The sequence below is a fragment of the Xenopus laevis genome, chromosome 2S (genome assembly GCF_017654675.1).
Source record: "Xenopus laevis strain J_2021 chromosome 2S, Xenopus_laevis_v10.1, whole genome shotgun sequence".
Lineage (NCBI taxonomy): Eukaryota > Metazoa > Chordata > Amphibia > Anura > Pipidae > Xenopus > Xenopus laevis.
Window position 1 is genome coordinate 129,409,673 of NC_054374.1, and position 16,002 is coordinate 129,425,674.

The 16,002-nt window shown below is 39.4% G+C and overlaps 1 protein-coding gene across 3 annotated transcripts in view; it reads right to left on the reverse strand.

The window, feature by feature from the left end:
- The window catches only part of rab5b.S (RAB5B, member RAS oncogene family S homeolog), a 36,051-nt gene that overhangs the window by 734 nt on the left and 19,315 nt on the right, over positions 1-16,002 (reverse strand). For 2 of the 3 annotated variants that reach the window (XM_018250023.2, XM_041584386.1), the window contains exons 5-6: positions 10,919-11,012; positions 1,886-4,015 (exon numbers count right to left, since the gene is read on the reverse strand). In XM_018250023.2, coding sequence (XP_018105512.1) covers positions 3,900-4,015; positions 10,919-11,012 — 210 coding nt within the window. In that variant the 3' untranslated portion in view covers positions 1,886-3,899. Of the gene's footprint in view, positions 1-1,885; positions 4,016-10,918; positions 11,013-16,002 lie in introns of those variants that run through there. The other variant, XM_041584387.1, reaches the window with a different exon arrangement.

Here is a 16,002-nt window from a genome sequence, read left to right on the forward strand (position 1 = left end):
TTAAAATAAAGAATAACCCTGGGCCGTGCAGTTTTCTGCTGATAGGAGCACCGGCCCGTGGTTTTAGGTAAGTAAATACATTCACTTGGGGGTGCCTAACATTTGGCACCCCCAAGTGTGAAACGACTTTCCTTTTCCTTTAATAATGTAGTGCATTAAATCAAATAACACTTTTCTCATGTCAATCCTGCTGCCTTGACTTTTTCTTAACATTTTTCCAGGGATGCATGAGCAGCTGCAGGAGCTAATTGGGTCACTGTAAATTAGAAATGGTTAATGCTTATATCAAATCATCTAAAACACACACGTTTCTGCAAGGTAAAACATGAGTATATTCCAACAAGTCCTCCCCTGCTCAGGCTAGAGCTAGATCATGCTAGAAGGATGCACATAGCATGGGTTTATTAAAGGAAAACTATACCACCAAAATGAATACACAGAATAAACAGAGTTTACAGTTGAATAAACAGAGTTTATATCAAATCAAGTGGCATATTAAAGAATCTTACCAGACTGATATATATATTTGAGTAAAAATTTCCCTTTTACATCTCTTGCCTTGAACCACCATTTCGTGATGGTCTGTGTGCTGCCTCAGAGATCACCTGACCAGAAATACTACAACTCTAACTGTAACAGGAAGAAGTGTGAAACCAAGTCTTGTTAATTGTCTCATGTGACCTAACATGTATGGTTTGTTTGTGTGCACCGTGAATCAAAGGATCCCAGGGGGCGGACCTTATTTTTTAAAATGGCGATTTTCTATTTATGATTACCCAATGGCACATACTCCTAAAAAGTACATTATTATGAAAATGGTTTATTTACATGAAGCAGGGTTTTACATATGAGCTGTTTTATGTAATATATTTTTATTGAGCCCTGCATTGTTCGGGGGGTATAGTTTTCCTTTAATAGTGTACAGCAAGTTCTGATTGTTTGACCTCTGCAGACTTCAGACTGCAAGAGGTGAGAGAAAAGATGTTGGGTCCAGGTTGGCAATTTCATGAGAACAAGCATTGTTCAAACAAAAGAAGACTGTTTGTATTTGAGCAGATGCAATCTCTAAAGGACACGTGACTTACCGATCACTTACAAAAATAATGCAACTGTAGTGTGCAAAGTGTTTATCTCCAGTGCACAAACTGCTTTTATATGCCTAATTTAAGATATTCTAAGGCGGAAGGGTGCAGTTACTACAAACTTTTCTCTAGGTCAGAGACGGCAACAAAATCAGGGATGTCCTAATTCCTTTGTACAGATGCTAACCAACCCCCAATACCCTGCAGGAAACTAGCGAAGAAGGGATCCTGGGAATAGTTTCCTACCAACTGGAAAACTGCAGCATGGCCACCCCGGATATAAATACTGAGAATATGTATTATTATTACATCATAACATAAGATATTTTAACTAGAACATTTTTTGGCCATGTGACCGTCTCCATTTATGGAGAGCCAGGAGCAAGAACCCGATTTGTCCTGTTTTAAAAAAAACATCAGACTTAAATAAAATGTACATGTAGTCAGATACCCTATTGTGTCCTTTTCCTCTCAACATTTTTTTTTTACACTGAAATTACTTAAAAGTCATTGTGTGGAACTTTAAAAGGAAGGCACAATTGAATAGAAAAAACAAGAATCCATAAAGCCACCAACAACCATAAGAACACTTATCACACACACAGAAGCACAACCTGCATAGGACAGGCTAGAGAAAAGGCTCTAGCCAAGATTTGGTACACGGTGGCCCAAAAAGATTCATTGCATTTAGGTAGAATCACCTAAAAGGTTCCGTAAACAGTCAAGAGATTCAGGGTTTGGTGAACAGTCTTGAATGCGTAAAAAGACAATGAAAATAGTGAAAATAACTAGGATGGCAGCAGTTTTGCTTTTGTATATATATTAGAAATTAAAATACATCAATGAAATCAGAAGCATCATCCACCTATGAGATAAAGTGCAACTGCATTATTGATAAATTGATTTGGGACCACAACCAACTGCATTATTGATACATGCTGCTGAATATAGCCTTTTGCAATGGGTAAATATTATCACATGGTACAAGGGAAAATAACATGCGAACAGGACATCCATCGGATTGTAGAATGGGTTTAAACTTAACTGGAAAGGTATTTCTTTAAACCACCGAAAAAAGGAGGGAGCACAGGATATAGAAGATGTTGATCACTCACCACGTAAAACCGGTGGTCCAGGTGCACCAGCCCTAAGCTAAGATATTTCTTTATCTTCCTATACATAAAAATTGTATAGTAAAGTGTATATACTGCTTTATGGCAGTGTAGTAGAGACTGTACTTATAAAACTTATCTCCAGTTTAATATCACGTTACTGTACCATATAAAGTAACCATTGTTTTAGGAACACTTTTATTCCAACTTTATATACACAAGAGTCCCGAGAAATGTAATATATCTATGCCACAGGATTCTCAAGGTTTTTGACCAAAAACTGGGTGTCAAAACTGCAGTCTGAAGGCCAAGAGTTATCGTTTAAAAGTTGAAAGGCCACTGATTGGACATTTCTGCTTTATCATGAGCATAACAAGGGAAAATATTTTTTGCTTAAAGAGGGGAAAAAAAGGCATAATACATACTGGCACCTATAAAGCACTAGCAGCACTGGATTTTCCCATAAAAGTGCTGTTAGTTTATGGTTCATGTCAAAACACAGCCATGAATCATGCAAGAAAGCCCCCACAACCTGGTTGGACTTGCTTAATAGCAAGAAAGGTGTGACTGCATAGAGAAAGTGCCAAAAAAAACAAACAAATCTTATTGTAATTAGGTTTATAGATCAACAAAATTACAAATAGGTTCCAAGTAAAATGTAGCGGTATTTTTATGTGAAGAATCTAGTGCTGCTTTTATTTTACGGTCACTGTAAATACACATGCCATTTACACTGGGCAGACCCAAGCTTGGAGTGTACATAGAAGCATTAATATACTGCATGTTTTTCTTTCAGAAGGTCCCACAAACCAACTCATGTGCTTTTCAGAACAAAGCAAAAACTATCCCTGTATTAGTGACAAAGGGACAGGAGCCTGGACAAGCACCGTGCACAACAAATTCTCCCTCCAGTGACAAGTGGCTCCCCTCTGCACTGTTCAACCTCACAGGCAACAATTTACTTACAATTCTTCCAACTAAATTCACAATATTTATTCAATTGCTCCTGATGTTTTTCGGCCAAAGTGGTAAAAGTTCATAGTCGATGGATGATTTACCAGCAACAGCAGTCAAAGTCCAGATACACAAATAACACAAATAACAGCAAAAAAGGAAAAGTATATATATGTTTACACTTGGTATCTCCTGATCTCAATGCACAAAGCTCCGCTTATGACTGAAGATCTTATGGAAAGGTAAAATTGGTGGGTCCTGCAAAATAAGGAGAAATGGAGGAAAAGTAGAAAAAAAACAAGACTAAAATCAAGACATAGATCAATACCAAAGTCACTATAAGCATCTATAGTTAAGTGAGTAGTAAGTGTTTGCTGCTTTGTGTTTTTCTCCTTTTGGCTATTTTCGGGAGGCGTAGTCAACAGATGATCCTTTGCTTGGTAACCAAGAGTAGTCTGTGTGTTTTGCTTGTTTTCTTTTTATTTGAAACAAAACAACATACCCAATAGTGCAGTTAGCAGGAGCTCTCAGAGGGCGGTGGTGTTGTGGGAGGTGGTTGGTTAGGTTTCAAGCACATTGGCTTGTTGTGTGCTGTTATCCAATGGTGAGTAGGAAAGCAAGAGTGCAGAAATGTTAGGTCCCGGCAAGAGTGCCGAAAAGAAGTTTAGTAGTAATTCTGGAGCATATAAGGGCAGGTGTTGGGATAGAGGTTTTAATCTTATCTTGGTTCCCCTTCTCTTTAATTCTTTAATCAGTTGCTGCAGCACTGGCTCTTGTTCTGCTGGGTCTGCTCATGAAGATCCACACCCCTGCTCCTACCAGGTGCACCACTAGTGTTCTGAGGTTCCGTTTTTGGCAGCTTCTTAGCTGTAGAAGGCAAAGAGGAAAACTCAAATCAGATGGATCGTTTTTTTTTTTTTTTAATTTGAAACCATAGCACAGGGTACTTTTTGTCCCTGAGGCTTATAAGCACCTTCAGGTTTGAATTGCTGGGTCTGGGTTTAGGGAAATGGCACACAGGGCATTTAGTAGGGCCATATTTTCTGTATAGCCACCCAATGGACCGTGGACCAACTTTAGCAGACAAAGTATGCCCCCAACATGTCAGTGAATGTGGTGCCAAGTATTGGCTCAGCACACGTGATGACATGGACAGGAAGGTGCACACAGAAGGGAATGAGTCTGGGAACTGGTGCAAACAGAGATCAGAGGTAAGGGTGTGGGTTTGCTAAAGGTCTCATGCTTGGGACTGCACTGGACCAAAATACAGCTCTGGTGTTTAGCTACACACGGAAAATTGTGGGTGGCAGAAAATGTGGCCAGTGTTGAGTTCTGATATCAATTAAAACCACATCTGCAACAACATTGCTTTAAAGAAGAAGGAAAGTCTGTTTGCACTTGGGGGTGCCAAATGTTAGGCACCCCCAAGTGATTGTATTGACTTACCTAAAACCACTGGCCGGTGCTCCTGCAACAGTTTTCTGCTGATAGGAGTACCAGCCCGGGGTTTCATGTAAGTCAATACAATCACTTGAGGGTGCCTAACATTTCGCACCCCCAAGTGCAAACAGACTTTCCTTCTCCTTTAAAGGCACCTTTCTGCATGCACCTCTCTGTATGTTTTTTTTTTTACAGTGAGAGCTATGAGGATGTGGAATTCTCTCCCAGAATCAGTGGTACAGGCTGATACATTATATAGCTTTAAGAAGGGATTGGATGGCTTTTTAGCAGGGGAGGGAATACAGGGTTATGGAAGATAACTCGTGATTCAACTGGTTAGAATAACAGGATTCTAATTTTATTCTATAGAAAGGTAAATTTGGGTGATTTCATGCTTTTTGCACCCTAAAATTGATTTTGTTCCAGATGTGGGTATAGCTTTTAATGTGTTTAATCTGTTGACAGTAACTCCATCATCAGTGATCAACACTGCACAGATATTGATTCAATAAAAAGTACATGGAAGCCCTTTGCACATTATTATTTTAATGCAAACTCAACAGAACAGCTTTATGTAACATATCTGGATACATCTATTTGATAAACCTGGGCATATCTGCTTGATAAAGGATGATATCTTAATAACATGCCATTTGGAATAAACAGTCATTACTCAGCAGACACAGCACAAATGTGCTAGAACAATGAGTTATGATCATATCACTGCACTGCTCTTAAAGGCATACGTTCCATAATAGTTACAAATACATTTAGGTTACTAACACTTCCTTAGTGACATAAAAGCCATTCCCATTATTGTAGCTGCAGTAAAACAGTCTCTAATAAGGATATGGCATTATTAGTGAACAAAATGAACAGTCTTTTCTATAGATACCATTAATGGACTTTATATATGGTTCTTCCTGGCGGACACAGAGTTCCATGTGTAACGCAATACGACAAGTCTTAATTTTACCTATCCCGTTATACTAACTTGGATCACTTGAGCTTTTGGCCTGCCATCCCACACTCTTAAGTCCAGTGTCTCGTCCACCAATTACTCACGTAACTGGTCTCCCTGACTCCCACATGTCCCCTCTAGAGTTTGTCTTAAATTGTGCTGCTAGAATCCTCCTCCTTCCTTATACTAGATTAAAAGGGCCCTCCACTGATTAAATCCTTATGTCCAACGATCAGGCAAAGAATAAATGACAGTGCCTTAAAAAGTATTCACCTCCCTGGAATTTTTCATGGAATATGGAGAGTTGTTTCCATTTTCCTTTATGGATGAAGACAAACAGCGTTTCTTGTAGCAGCAATTTGTCACAGCTACAAAAATAATGCTCATAATTATTGCTAATTGTCTGTGTGTGTGTTTTAGCAGATGCAATCCTCAGTGTTGTCTATACAGGGTATTTTCTGGTGTTTTGTAGCCGAGACAAGTAGCTGCTTTGAGTGTCTTTATCCTATTACAGTACAAACTGTATTCTAAGGGCAGAGACACACATGGAGATTCGGGGAGATTCAGTTGCCGGGCGACTTCGTTTTCTGAATTCACCCAAAGTTTCCTCGTGAGGCAACTTCGGCTGACTTCACAAAACTAAGCGCTCCCAGTGCCATCCCACCAGCAATTTAGATTCTAGCCAGCAGGAAGGCAGTACAGGGAGATTAGTCGCTCGAAGAAGAAGAGGTGATTCGTCGCTGGGCAACTAATCTCCCTGAATCTCCACGTGTGTCTCTGCCCTAAGAGATATTCAGTGACTTTGAAATTTAATTCCATCTCCTGGTGCTTTTCAGTCACCTTTTCACAGAGTTGCTTGGAGTAGGTTCTGCCACAATACTGACTCATCGGCACTGGGACCTTCCAGATACAGGTGTACTGATACTACACTTGTAACGCCTTGATTATATTTGATCTCCATTTAACCAATGATGTGACACAGGCTAAGAACTAGCTGTATCAGTGATAATTTAGAAGTGTATACTTATGCATTCGGTTATTTTAGTATGAACACGTATTTTTAATACACCAACATATTCCGCAGCTCTGTAAATAAACGGGCGTTAACACTGAACATACAGATTACATACGCAAAGTAAATAGCGCCCTATACAAAAAGAGCTTTATAATGTTTTTTTCTTTCATTGCAATTAAATCATCACTGAGATTTGTTTTCACTTTGACGTGAAAGAGTCTAATGCTGTTGATCATTGTTAAAATATTAAATCTACTGTGATACAATGTTCTATGACAATAAAATATGAACACGTTCAAGGGGTGAATACTTTGTATAGTATGATCTCCTTCTCATCACTTTCAAAGCTATTCATTCAAAGATCATAGTTTCATACATTCATTCTCTTGCCTCCACACATTTCTAGCCAACTCCTCCATTCCTCTCTGAGCCACCAGCCAGTCACACCACCATTAACTCTCTTGCTGTTTCCAACCCTCCCCTAGTCTCTCCAAATATAAAACTTAAAGACTACCTGTTGGAGCACACATTTGACTTGGCCTTGGCATTTATAAAGTACTGACAATCACTGTAAATTGCAGCACTCACTATGCGCCATTTTTGTTTATAAGTTACCGCCCCAATCAGATTGTAAACTCTACTGTGCAGGGATTCTCTCTCTCTTGTCGTTTTAACACCAAGCAATTCTTCTTGAATGTAACAGTATTTGATGACTTATTATTGTAGCGATTCCTGTGTCAAAGTTGTGGGTTAATACAGCCTGCACTCCGGTTGGGAGTAACAGTATAAGAGTAGCTGCTCTATTCAATCATTTGGTCTGAACTGGAATGCAGCAGATAGGTAACCCTGACCTCTACCCTACAATATACCTTTTAGTGTAGAGTCATAAAAATGTAAATAAAAAGTCAGTTTCGCTTTAAATAACGGGAACTTTATGATTTCACAAGTATCATAAAATGTGAACCGCTATGCTGCATGACTGCTGAATGCTCCAAAGAGCAATATTAATAAAAAAGGCGTGACCGAGTCCAATGTGTTGCAAAACTGATTGGAAAGGAGTTCAAGTTCAAGGTTAGCAGACTCAGAGACAATTTATTTCCCTAAACTTTGCTCAAATCCATGAACCATTTGCATTATTTGTACTTGATATACAAAAGCATTTCTGGACATGTGAAATGTCAGATATAGAAATGAATAAAGAAAAGATAAGAATGTAGTTACATCCCTAAAAGAAAAGTAAACACTGAATAAAAATATGACACCTACAGAAATCAGTACTAGTTAGGGATGCACCAAATCCAGGATTTGGTTCTGGATGCAGTTTGGGATTCTGCTTTTTTTTTTTTTGCAGGATTTGGATTTAGCCAAATCCAAGTGCCTGGCTAAACCGAATCCGAAAAAATCATGTGACTTTTTTGTTACACAAGCAAGGAAGCTAAACGTTTTTTAACTGCGCTGTTCCCTTTAAACCTCTCACCATTATTTGCATATGCAAATTAGGGTTTGTATTTGGTTCGGTATTTGCCCAAATCTTTCATAAAGGATTGGGTGCATCCCTAGTATTAGTACAATGCCCGAGGGGCAAAAGCTTTTGTCACTGTGAGGCATTTATTGTCACTAACTTGGGCAAGTATAAGCCTCACGGCACATGCTGCATATTTTCCACCAGCTGGGAGATAAACTTTGACCAGACGAGAAATGCTTGTAATCAAATCTTAAAGGAACAGTAACACCAAAAAATTAAAGTGTTTTAAAGTAATGAAAATAACATGTAGTGTTGCCCTGCACTGGTAAAACTGACAGTGTTTCGGTCTGGCAACTCAGTAATCCTTGTGCTCAGAATGGTTACAATTAGCTACAGTAGGTGATACATTTCCCAGCAGCATCAGTGGAATGTTAGCAACTATTGCACCAATTATAACTGCTACTTTTAAAGTGGACCTGTCTCGTCCAGACATAAAAAGCTAACTTTAGTCATGTTCATGTTAAAGGGGAACTCCACAAAAAACATAACTTAAGCTTTTTGAAAAGTAAACATAATTTCAAGCAACTTTGCAATATACATCAATTAAAAAATATGCAGACTTTTCATGATTTTTAATGGTGTCTGACAGTTTTCCTAAGCCTAGCCCCATGCTCTCCTGCTGATCTGTCTGACTATTTTGCTGAGCCGGCTGACTACTTTGCTGAGCTGGCTGACTACTGTTACTTTGTATTAGCAGCAATCTGTCCTTAGCCTGCATCCTCCAAACCCCACATTTCCCTGCACACGTGATTTCTATAAGGAACAGAACATCACAGTGAAATGCATTGTGGGTTATGTAGTTCCTGCATGCTGTCTGTAAGCTGTGGCCTAGTTGTTACAATTTGTAACATCAGTGTTTAAGTCCCTCTTTCCCTGCCAGGATTTCAAATGATGCAGAAAGAGAAGAACTGTTAAACAGCTGAATTTCAGCATAGAGAATGGCATTTATTCATACTTTTTGAAGACCTCTTTATCAAATTTTGGTTTGGAAGCTGGAGTTCCCCATTAAACATGAAACCCAAAATCTTTTTTTTTTTTATTAACACACTCATAATGTTATAAACTCATTTCAAAGCAGTCAATCATATATTGTTGGCTGGTCCTCTATGTCTCTTTCTGTTCTGCACTTGCTATATTTCACTGCCCTCCCTGTATTCCTTCTCCCTCCTTAAGGTCTAATTGTGTAGCATGGGCATCAGGTCCCCCATTCTGGTGCAAAGATTTTGTCACGTGACAAAGCTTGCCTTAATGAAACTATTCATAAAATGGCCGCTGCCTGCTTGCTGTGATTGTGAATTCTAAGATTAAAATAAACACAATTTAAATAATTTATATAGTGTATAAAAAGTAAAGTTTATTTTGCTTGACTAAAACCAAAAAATACAATTTAGAACTATTTCTTAGGGAACAGGTCCCCTTTAAAGGACATGCAAACCCTACATTCTTCCCTACCATGTATATTATTTGGGCATATCTCCCATTTGAACCACATCATTGGTACTGCATATATCCCCTTGTTTACAAGCACCATCACATTTTCATAAAACAAATAGCAGCTTTCTCCCGGCGGCCATTTTTCCTCTGACACTTCATCAGAGACATTTACATCTACAAACAGCACAGGTGTACTGTAAAATGTATCTGAGTTTCTGCAGAAACCAGCAATGCCATCTTTACATTGGCTTCTAGAGGGGGCATGTTTACTAATCTGAGCTGAGAAGAAATGAGCATGCTCAGCAGCTAACAGCCAAACTACATTCCCAAGGGAGGGGGCTGAGTGGGTTAGAGAAGGAGAAGGAATCCTAAGTGAATAAGTGCATGCTGCAGTCAGAGTGGCAGGTACTTAAAGATTTCAAAGAGGCTGTTCCGTAATTATATTTTATGTGAGGGGGGGGTTCATGTCCTTTAATAACACTCATGGATATACTCAGCATATATTCAGCAGGGACAAAGAAAACAAATGTATCAACTAATGCAGCAAATAAGAACAGTATACAGCGTTAGTGACCCCCCTCCCACAGCTGGAGACACGAGAAGGTAAAAAAAAAAAAAATATATTGTACTAGGAAAAATAAATAGAAAGCAAATGAAAAGTATTTTTGTTGTAACTATAGTAGAACCTCAATTTTACATCCCCTGATTTTAAGTTTTCCCTCATTTTACATTGTTATTTTTTTTTCTGGTCCCAGGGGCGTAACTACAGAGGAAGCAGACCCTGCGGCTGCAGGGGGGCCCAGGAGGTACAGGGGGCCCCATGAGGCTCTCATTGATGAGCAATTTGAACATATATTGGTAAAACAGGACAAACACTGGATATGTTGGGGGCCCTAAAATTAATTTGCTGTGGGGCCCAGCAACATCTAGTTACGCCACTGTCTGGTCCCCTAAAAAACGTAAAATGGAGGTTCTACTGTATATGATACAACTGAACTGAAGTGTGTTTGAAAGGTAAACAACATAAAGGATTGCAATGTACAGCTTGAAATTATCAATATCCATCTGGAAAAGACGGATGTTTTAAACGTGCAGTGCAAGATAGTAATTTGTTTGAGGCTGGTTTATATAATTCCAGTGGAGCCCTTATTAATGGCCTTTATACACAGATTGTAACGTTATTTTCAAATATTCTTCTTTCTAGGGCCTTCTCGCAGTCAAGAATTTGTATTACCTATATTACTAGGTGTGGTTTGGTTAAACTAACTAATAAAATATGCCTTAAAATGCCAAATTGCCAAAAAGAAAAAACACCATGTTCCCAATACCTAGCATTTTATATTTGTTATTCCAATATCTCTTTAACCCCTCCGTTTTTGGGCCACATAGTCTTACCTATTGCAAGAAACAGGTCATTGACATTCATTGCGGTCTTGGCAGAGGTTTCCATAAACAACAGGCTGTTGTCATCTGCATATGCTTGAGCTTCCTGTGAATTAGCAAAGACACAAAATAAATTCATTAGAATATAAACAGAAACATAGCCAGATACTGTCATGGATCATAATAAGCACTTTTAAAAATAAACTTTTTGAACTGAAAGGAGTTGCTTATTAAATGTTAGCTTAATGATAAATGTGCAACTGTGCCCATGTTAGACTAACTGTGAGGACATTACTATTCTATGCAAAGAAAATGCTGGTGATGCACTGGATCTCCCCAGACCCTCCTGTTAAGAAAGTGTGGATAAAATATGTTAATAACATGCTTCCGTTAATAAAACTCACTCGGGGGTGTCCGGGTAAATTTCGGAAGATGTGGGACTTGTGGTGTGATATTCACTTAGGTGCTACTTTGCATTGATGTACTGAAATTTACTGTACATTTGATTGTATGCTATTTATGATATGATGTTATTGTACCTTCTTTTCTTTGACTTTCCCCTCCCTCCTTTTTGCTTTCTGTATCCCTAATTTTTTAAAAACAATAAAAAGGAAAAAAAAATAAATGTGCAACTGAAATAATAAGATGGAGTAAATACTGTATGTTGCCTGGGCAGACAACCTCCTATCTGCTGGACCCCACAAAAGTAAAAGAAAATGTATCTTTTTCTAAAAGGGGTTAAAACTTTACAAAACTATGTAATTTCTTGCAAATATTCTCCCTTATATAACAGGACTGGTGTAAGTGATATAAGCACAGCCTCTCTGTGATAATTAAAGGAACACTAACACAAAGATGTTTTAAGTAAAATACCCCTTGTAGCCCCCAATAATACATCTATGCTGCACAAAGTTGGCTATTTCATGGTTTATTCAAAAATACTATGATTAAATTATCCTTCTGGTTGTGAAGTTTCTTCTGAAATAGTGTATGGCAATATGCTCTCAGCTACATCCTATGTGCATGCTCCACATCTCTTCTAAAACTCGTAATGGGCAAAATTTTTCACTAATTTTTGGCGAAGCAAAACGGGTCAGATTCGCCCATCACAACCCGAAAGTCCGTTTCTGCAGTGCTAGAAGTTACTTTTAGCCTGCTTTGTAATTGTTCTCCTTCTTTGTTTAGATTAGTTCCATCTAGGTTCCTGAAGAAGAGGAATGTGGGCAGAATTATGTTGGGAAGAGCAGCAAGCAGTGAAGGCATGAGCGAGACGATGGAGGACTTCTGTGGATCTTAGAGGATTTATGGCTGACCTGGGTGCTGCCTTCTCTGCTTGCATCACTTACAGCAACAAATCACACTTACAAGAACAGTAACACCAAAAAATGAAAGGAATTACAATGTAATGTAGTGTTGCCCTGCAGTGGTAAATCTGGCGTGTTTGCTTCAGAAACACAAGTATAGTTTATATAAACAAGCTGCTGTGTAGCCATGGGGGCAGCCATTCAAGCACAGGATACACAGTAGATAGTTACAGTGAGGGGAAATAAGGACTGAACACCGACATTTTTCTCAGTAAATATATTTCTAATGGGACTATTGACATGAAATGTACACCAGATATCAGTAACTACCCACAATAATCCACACAACTCAAACAGAACTCAAACAAATAAGTCCATAAATTAAGTTAGCAGTAAAGTGGAATGACACAGGGAATAAGTATTAAACACATGAAGAAAAGGAGGTGCAAAAAGGCATGGAAAGCCAAGAACCTATTGAAATCTGAAAGTATTTAGAAAGCAATCAGTGCAAATCTATATCAGCTGGTTTAGTCCTAATTGATGGCTTATAAAAAAAGTTTTCTATTACCAAGGTATCGCACCTCATCTTGGGTAAAAGCAAAGAGCTCTCTCAAGACCTTCCCAACCTTATTGTTGCAAACCATACTGATGGCTTTGGTTACAGACTTATTTCTAAGCTTCTGAATGTGAGCACCGTGGGGCTGTAATCCGGAAGTGGAAACGTAATTTCACCCTAAACAGGCCACGACCAGGTGCTCCTCTCAAGATTTCTAACAGAGAAGCCAAAAGAATAATCAGAGTCAAAGAGTTGTCCAAGAGACAGGGATCACCCTTCGAGAGCTGGAATCAGCAGGTACAGTTGTTTAAAAAAGAAAACAAGTAATGCACTCAACCGACATGGCCTCTATGCAAGCTCACCATGCAAGACTCCACTGCTGAAGAAAAATCACGTTAAAGCTTGTTTAAAGTTTGTTGGACAACAATTGGACAAGCCAATGAAATGTGAACTCTTTGGATGTCATTGCACACCATGTATGGAGGAGAAATATCACTGCACATCACCCCAAAAACACCATAGCAACAGAGAAGTTTGGAGGTGGGAACATCATGGTGTGGGCAGTGGTGTAACCAGATGTTACTGGGTAACACAACAAATTAATTTTAGGGCCCCCAACATATCCAGAGGTTGTCCTTTTGTATCAATAGTTGAAATTGCTCCCTAATAAGGGCTTTATGGGGCCCCCTATACCCCCTGGGCCACCCTTCATCCACAGGGTCTGCTTCCTCTGTAGTTACGCCCCTGGGTGTGGGTCTGTTTTTCAGCATATGGTACTGGCAGACTGAATATAATTGAAGGAAAGATGAATGGAGAAATGTACCGGAACATTCTTGATAAGAATCTGCTGTCATCTACCAGGATGCAGAAGGTGAAACAAGGCAAGACAATGATTCCAAACTCACAGCCAGAGAAACTCTCAGTTGGTTTTAGAGAAAGAAAATAAAACTGCTAGAATGGTCCAGTCAATCGCGCCCAACTTGAATTCAATTAAAAATCTATGGAAAGAACTGAAGATTAGAGTTCTTAGAAGAAGCGCCCGGAACCTGTAAGATTTGAAGACAGTTTATGTGGAAGAATGGGCCAAAATCCCCCCCGAGCAATGCATGCAGGCCCAGACTGGCAATCTGTGGGTTCTGGCAAATGCCAGAGGGGCGCTATAAGGTGCCATAGAAAGTCACTATTTAGTGGGCTGGTGGGGGCTGTTTGGACCTCTATGTACCTGAAATGCCAGGGCCTATTTTAATTCTCAGTCCGGACCTGAATGCATGTGACTAGTTTCTCCATATAGAAAGCATCTTGAAGCTGTCATTACCAACAAAAGCTTTTCTACTAAGTGTTAAATAAATTTCAGTATGGGTGCTCAATACTTACGTGTAGTAAAGTGGAATGACACAGGAAATAACTTAATTTATGGATTTATGTGTATTAAGTTCTTTATATGTGTGGATTACTTGGGTTGTAATAGACATCTGGTGTAAATGTCATGCCCCATTAGAAATATATTTACTGAGAAAAATGTTGCTGTGTTCAATACTTATCTTCCCCACTGTAAGTTCTGAAGAATCCTATTGTATACTACAGAGCTTATCTGTTATCCGCTGCAGGGCTGGAACTAGGGGTAGGCAGAGTAGGCATGTGCCTAGGGCGCAAAGCTTGAGGAGCACCAGACACGTACCTTTCACTGCTGCCTATCCCAGTCCGGTCTGCAGTTTTTCTCGTTGTGCTCATTTGCGCACATGCACGCTTACGTGAGGGGTGACATATCCGGTCAGTGCATATGCGCGTGCTCAGGTTTGAGTGCGCATGCGCGCTGCGGAGGGGGCGATGCGGCCAACGGGGTTGCCTGGGGCGCCCGGCTGGTTCGGCCCGTCCCTGATCCGCTGTGTATCCTGTGCTTATTTTTTCTCCTTTTTCAGCTGTGAATGACTGCCCCATGGCTTCACAGCAGTTTATGCATATAAACCATAGCAGAGTTTCTAAAGCAAATACACCATTTGTACCAGTGCATCGCAACACTACATTATATTTTCATTACTTTAAAACACTTTTTGATGTTACTGATCATTTTTTTTTTTTAATAATTTTCATAAAAGAAAAGAAAAAACAAAAACAAATTTAAACAAAGTAAAGAAATAATCAGTTCGGAATTTGGAGGAGCAAAAGGAGGTTCCATACACCCTAGAGATTAATCTATAAAACATTGAGCAAGATGTGCACAAATTTTACCATGTCCATTAAACAGCAGTTGTAAGGATGTGGAAGACCTTATCCGAAATACCATCTTCGTCACTTATACATTACTCGTGGACAGCAATCTATTGATTTGATGACTCCTGGGGGGTGATTGACGGCTCGGTGCCTGTGATCTGCAAAGATTCTGTATGTATTGATTTGTATCTTGTACTGCATTAATGTTGAGTAAAGATTCTGTGTCAAACCACGTGGTATGTCGAAAAGTGTAAATAGTTAAGTGTCTAGTGTGAGTGGGGAGTGAGGATATACAAGTCATCAAGGTTGAGAAGAATTTTTCTGTGTGTTCCTCTTTGTTTGTAGTGGTTTCTATCCAGTCCATGTGGAAGATATGGTGAAGTTTTCGTTTAACTAGCGAAAGTGGGGGTACCGACGGGGAGAGCCAATGATGAAGAATAGTTTTTCTAGATGCTGCCATTAGTCTTTCCGCTAAACGTCTCTCTGATCGAGACAGTTTTATTTGTGAAGGGGGAGACCCAAAAAGTACCCATGATAAAGTAAAGGGAGTTGTTTGTTGTGTTAAAGTTCTCCAGTAACCCTGTACATTTTCCCAGAATTTCTGTATTACGGGGCAAAGCCAAAGACAGTGCACAAGGTCTGCTCTGCTCTGATGACATCTCAGACAATTGTCCCTATCCAAAGTGCCAATGCGATAGCGTCTAAGTGGCGTAAGATAGGAATGATGTAAGATCTGCAGTGACATTTCCTGATATTTGCTTGAAGATAATACCCGCATAGTTTTAGCATGGTATTGAAATATTTGTTCTATATCTGTTTGCGGAGTTACTGATCTTTTAATCAAGTAAATACATGCAGGCTGCAAAAAAACCCTCTCTAGCACTGCTGCAACTGACTTCCAGTTTAAGAAGAAGTTGGGCTTGGAGATGGTAAATGCGCATGTAGGATGTAGCGGAGGGCATGTCGCCATGTCACCCTATTTCTGAAGACACTGCACAATCAGAAGCATACATTCATTATAGTAT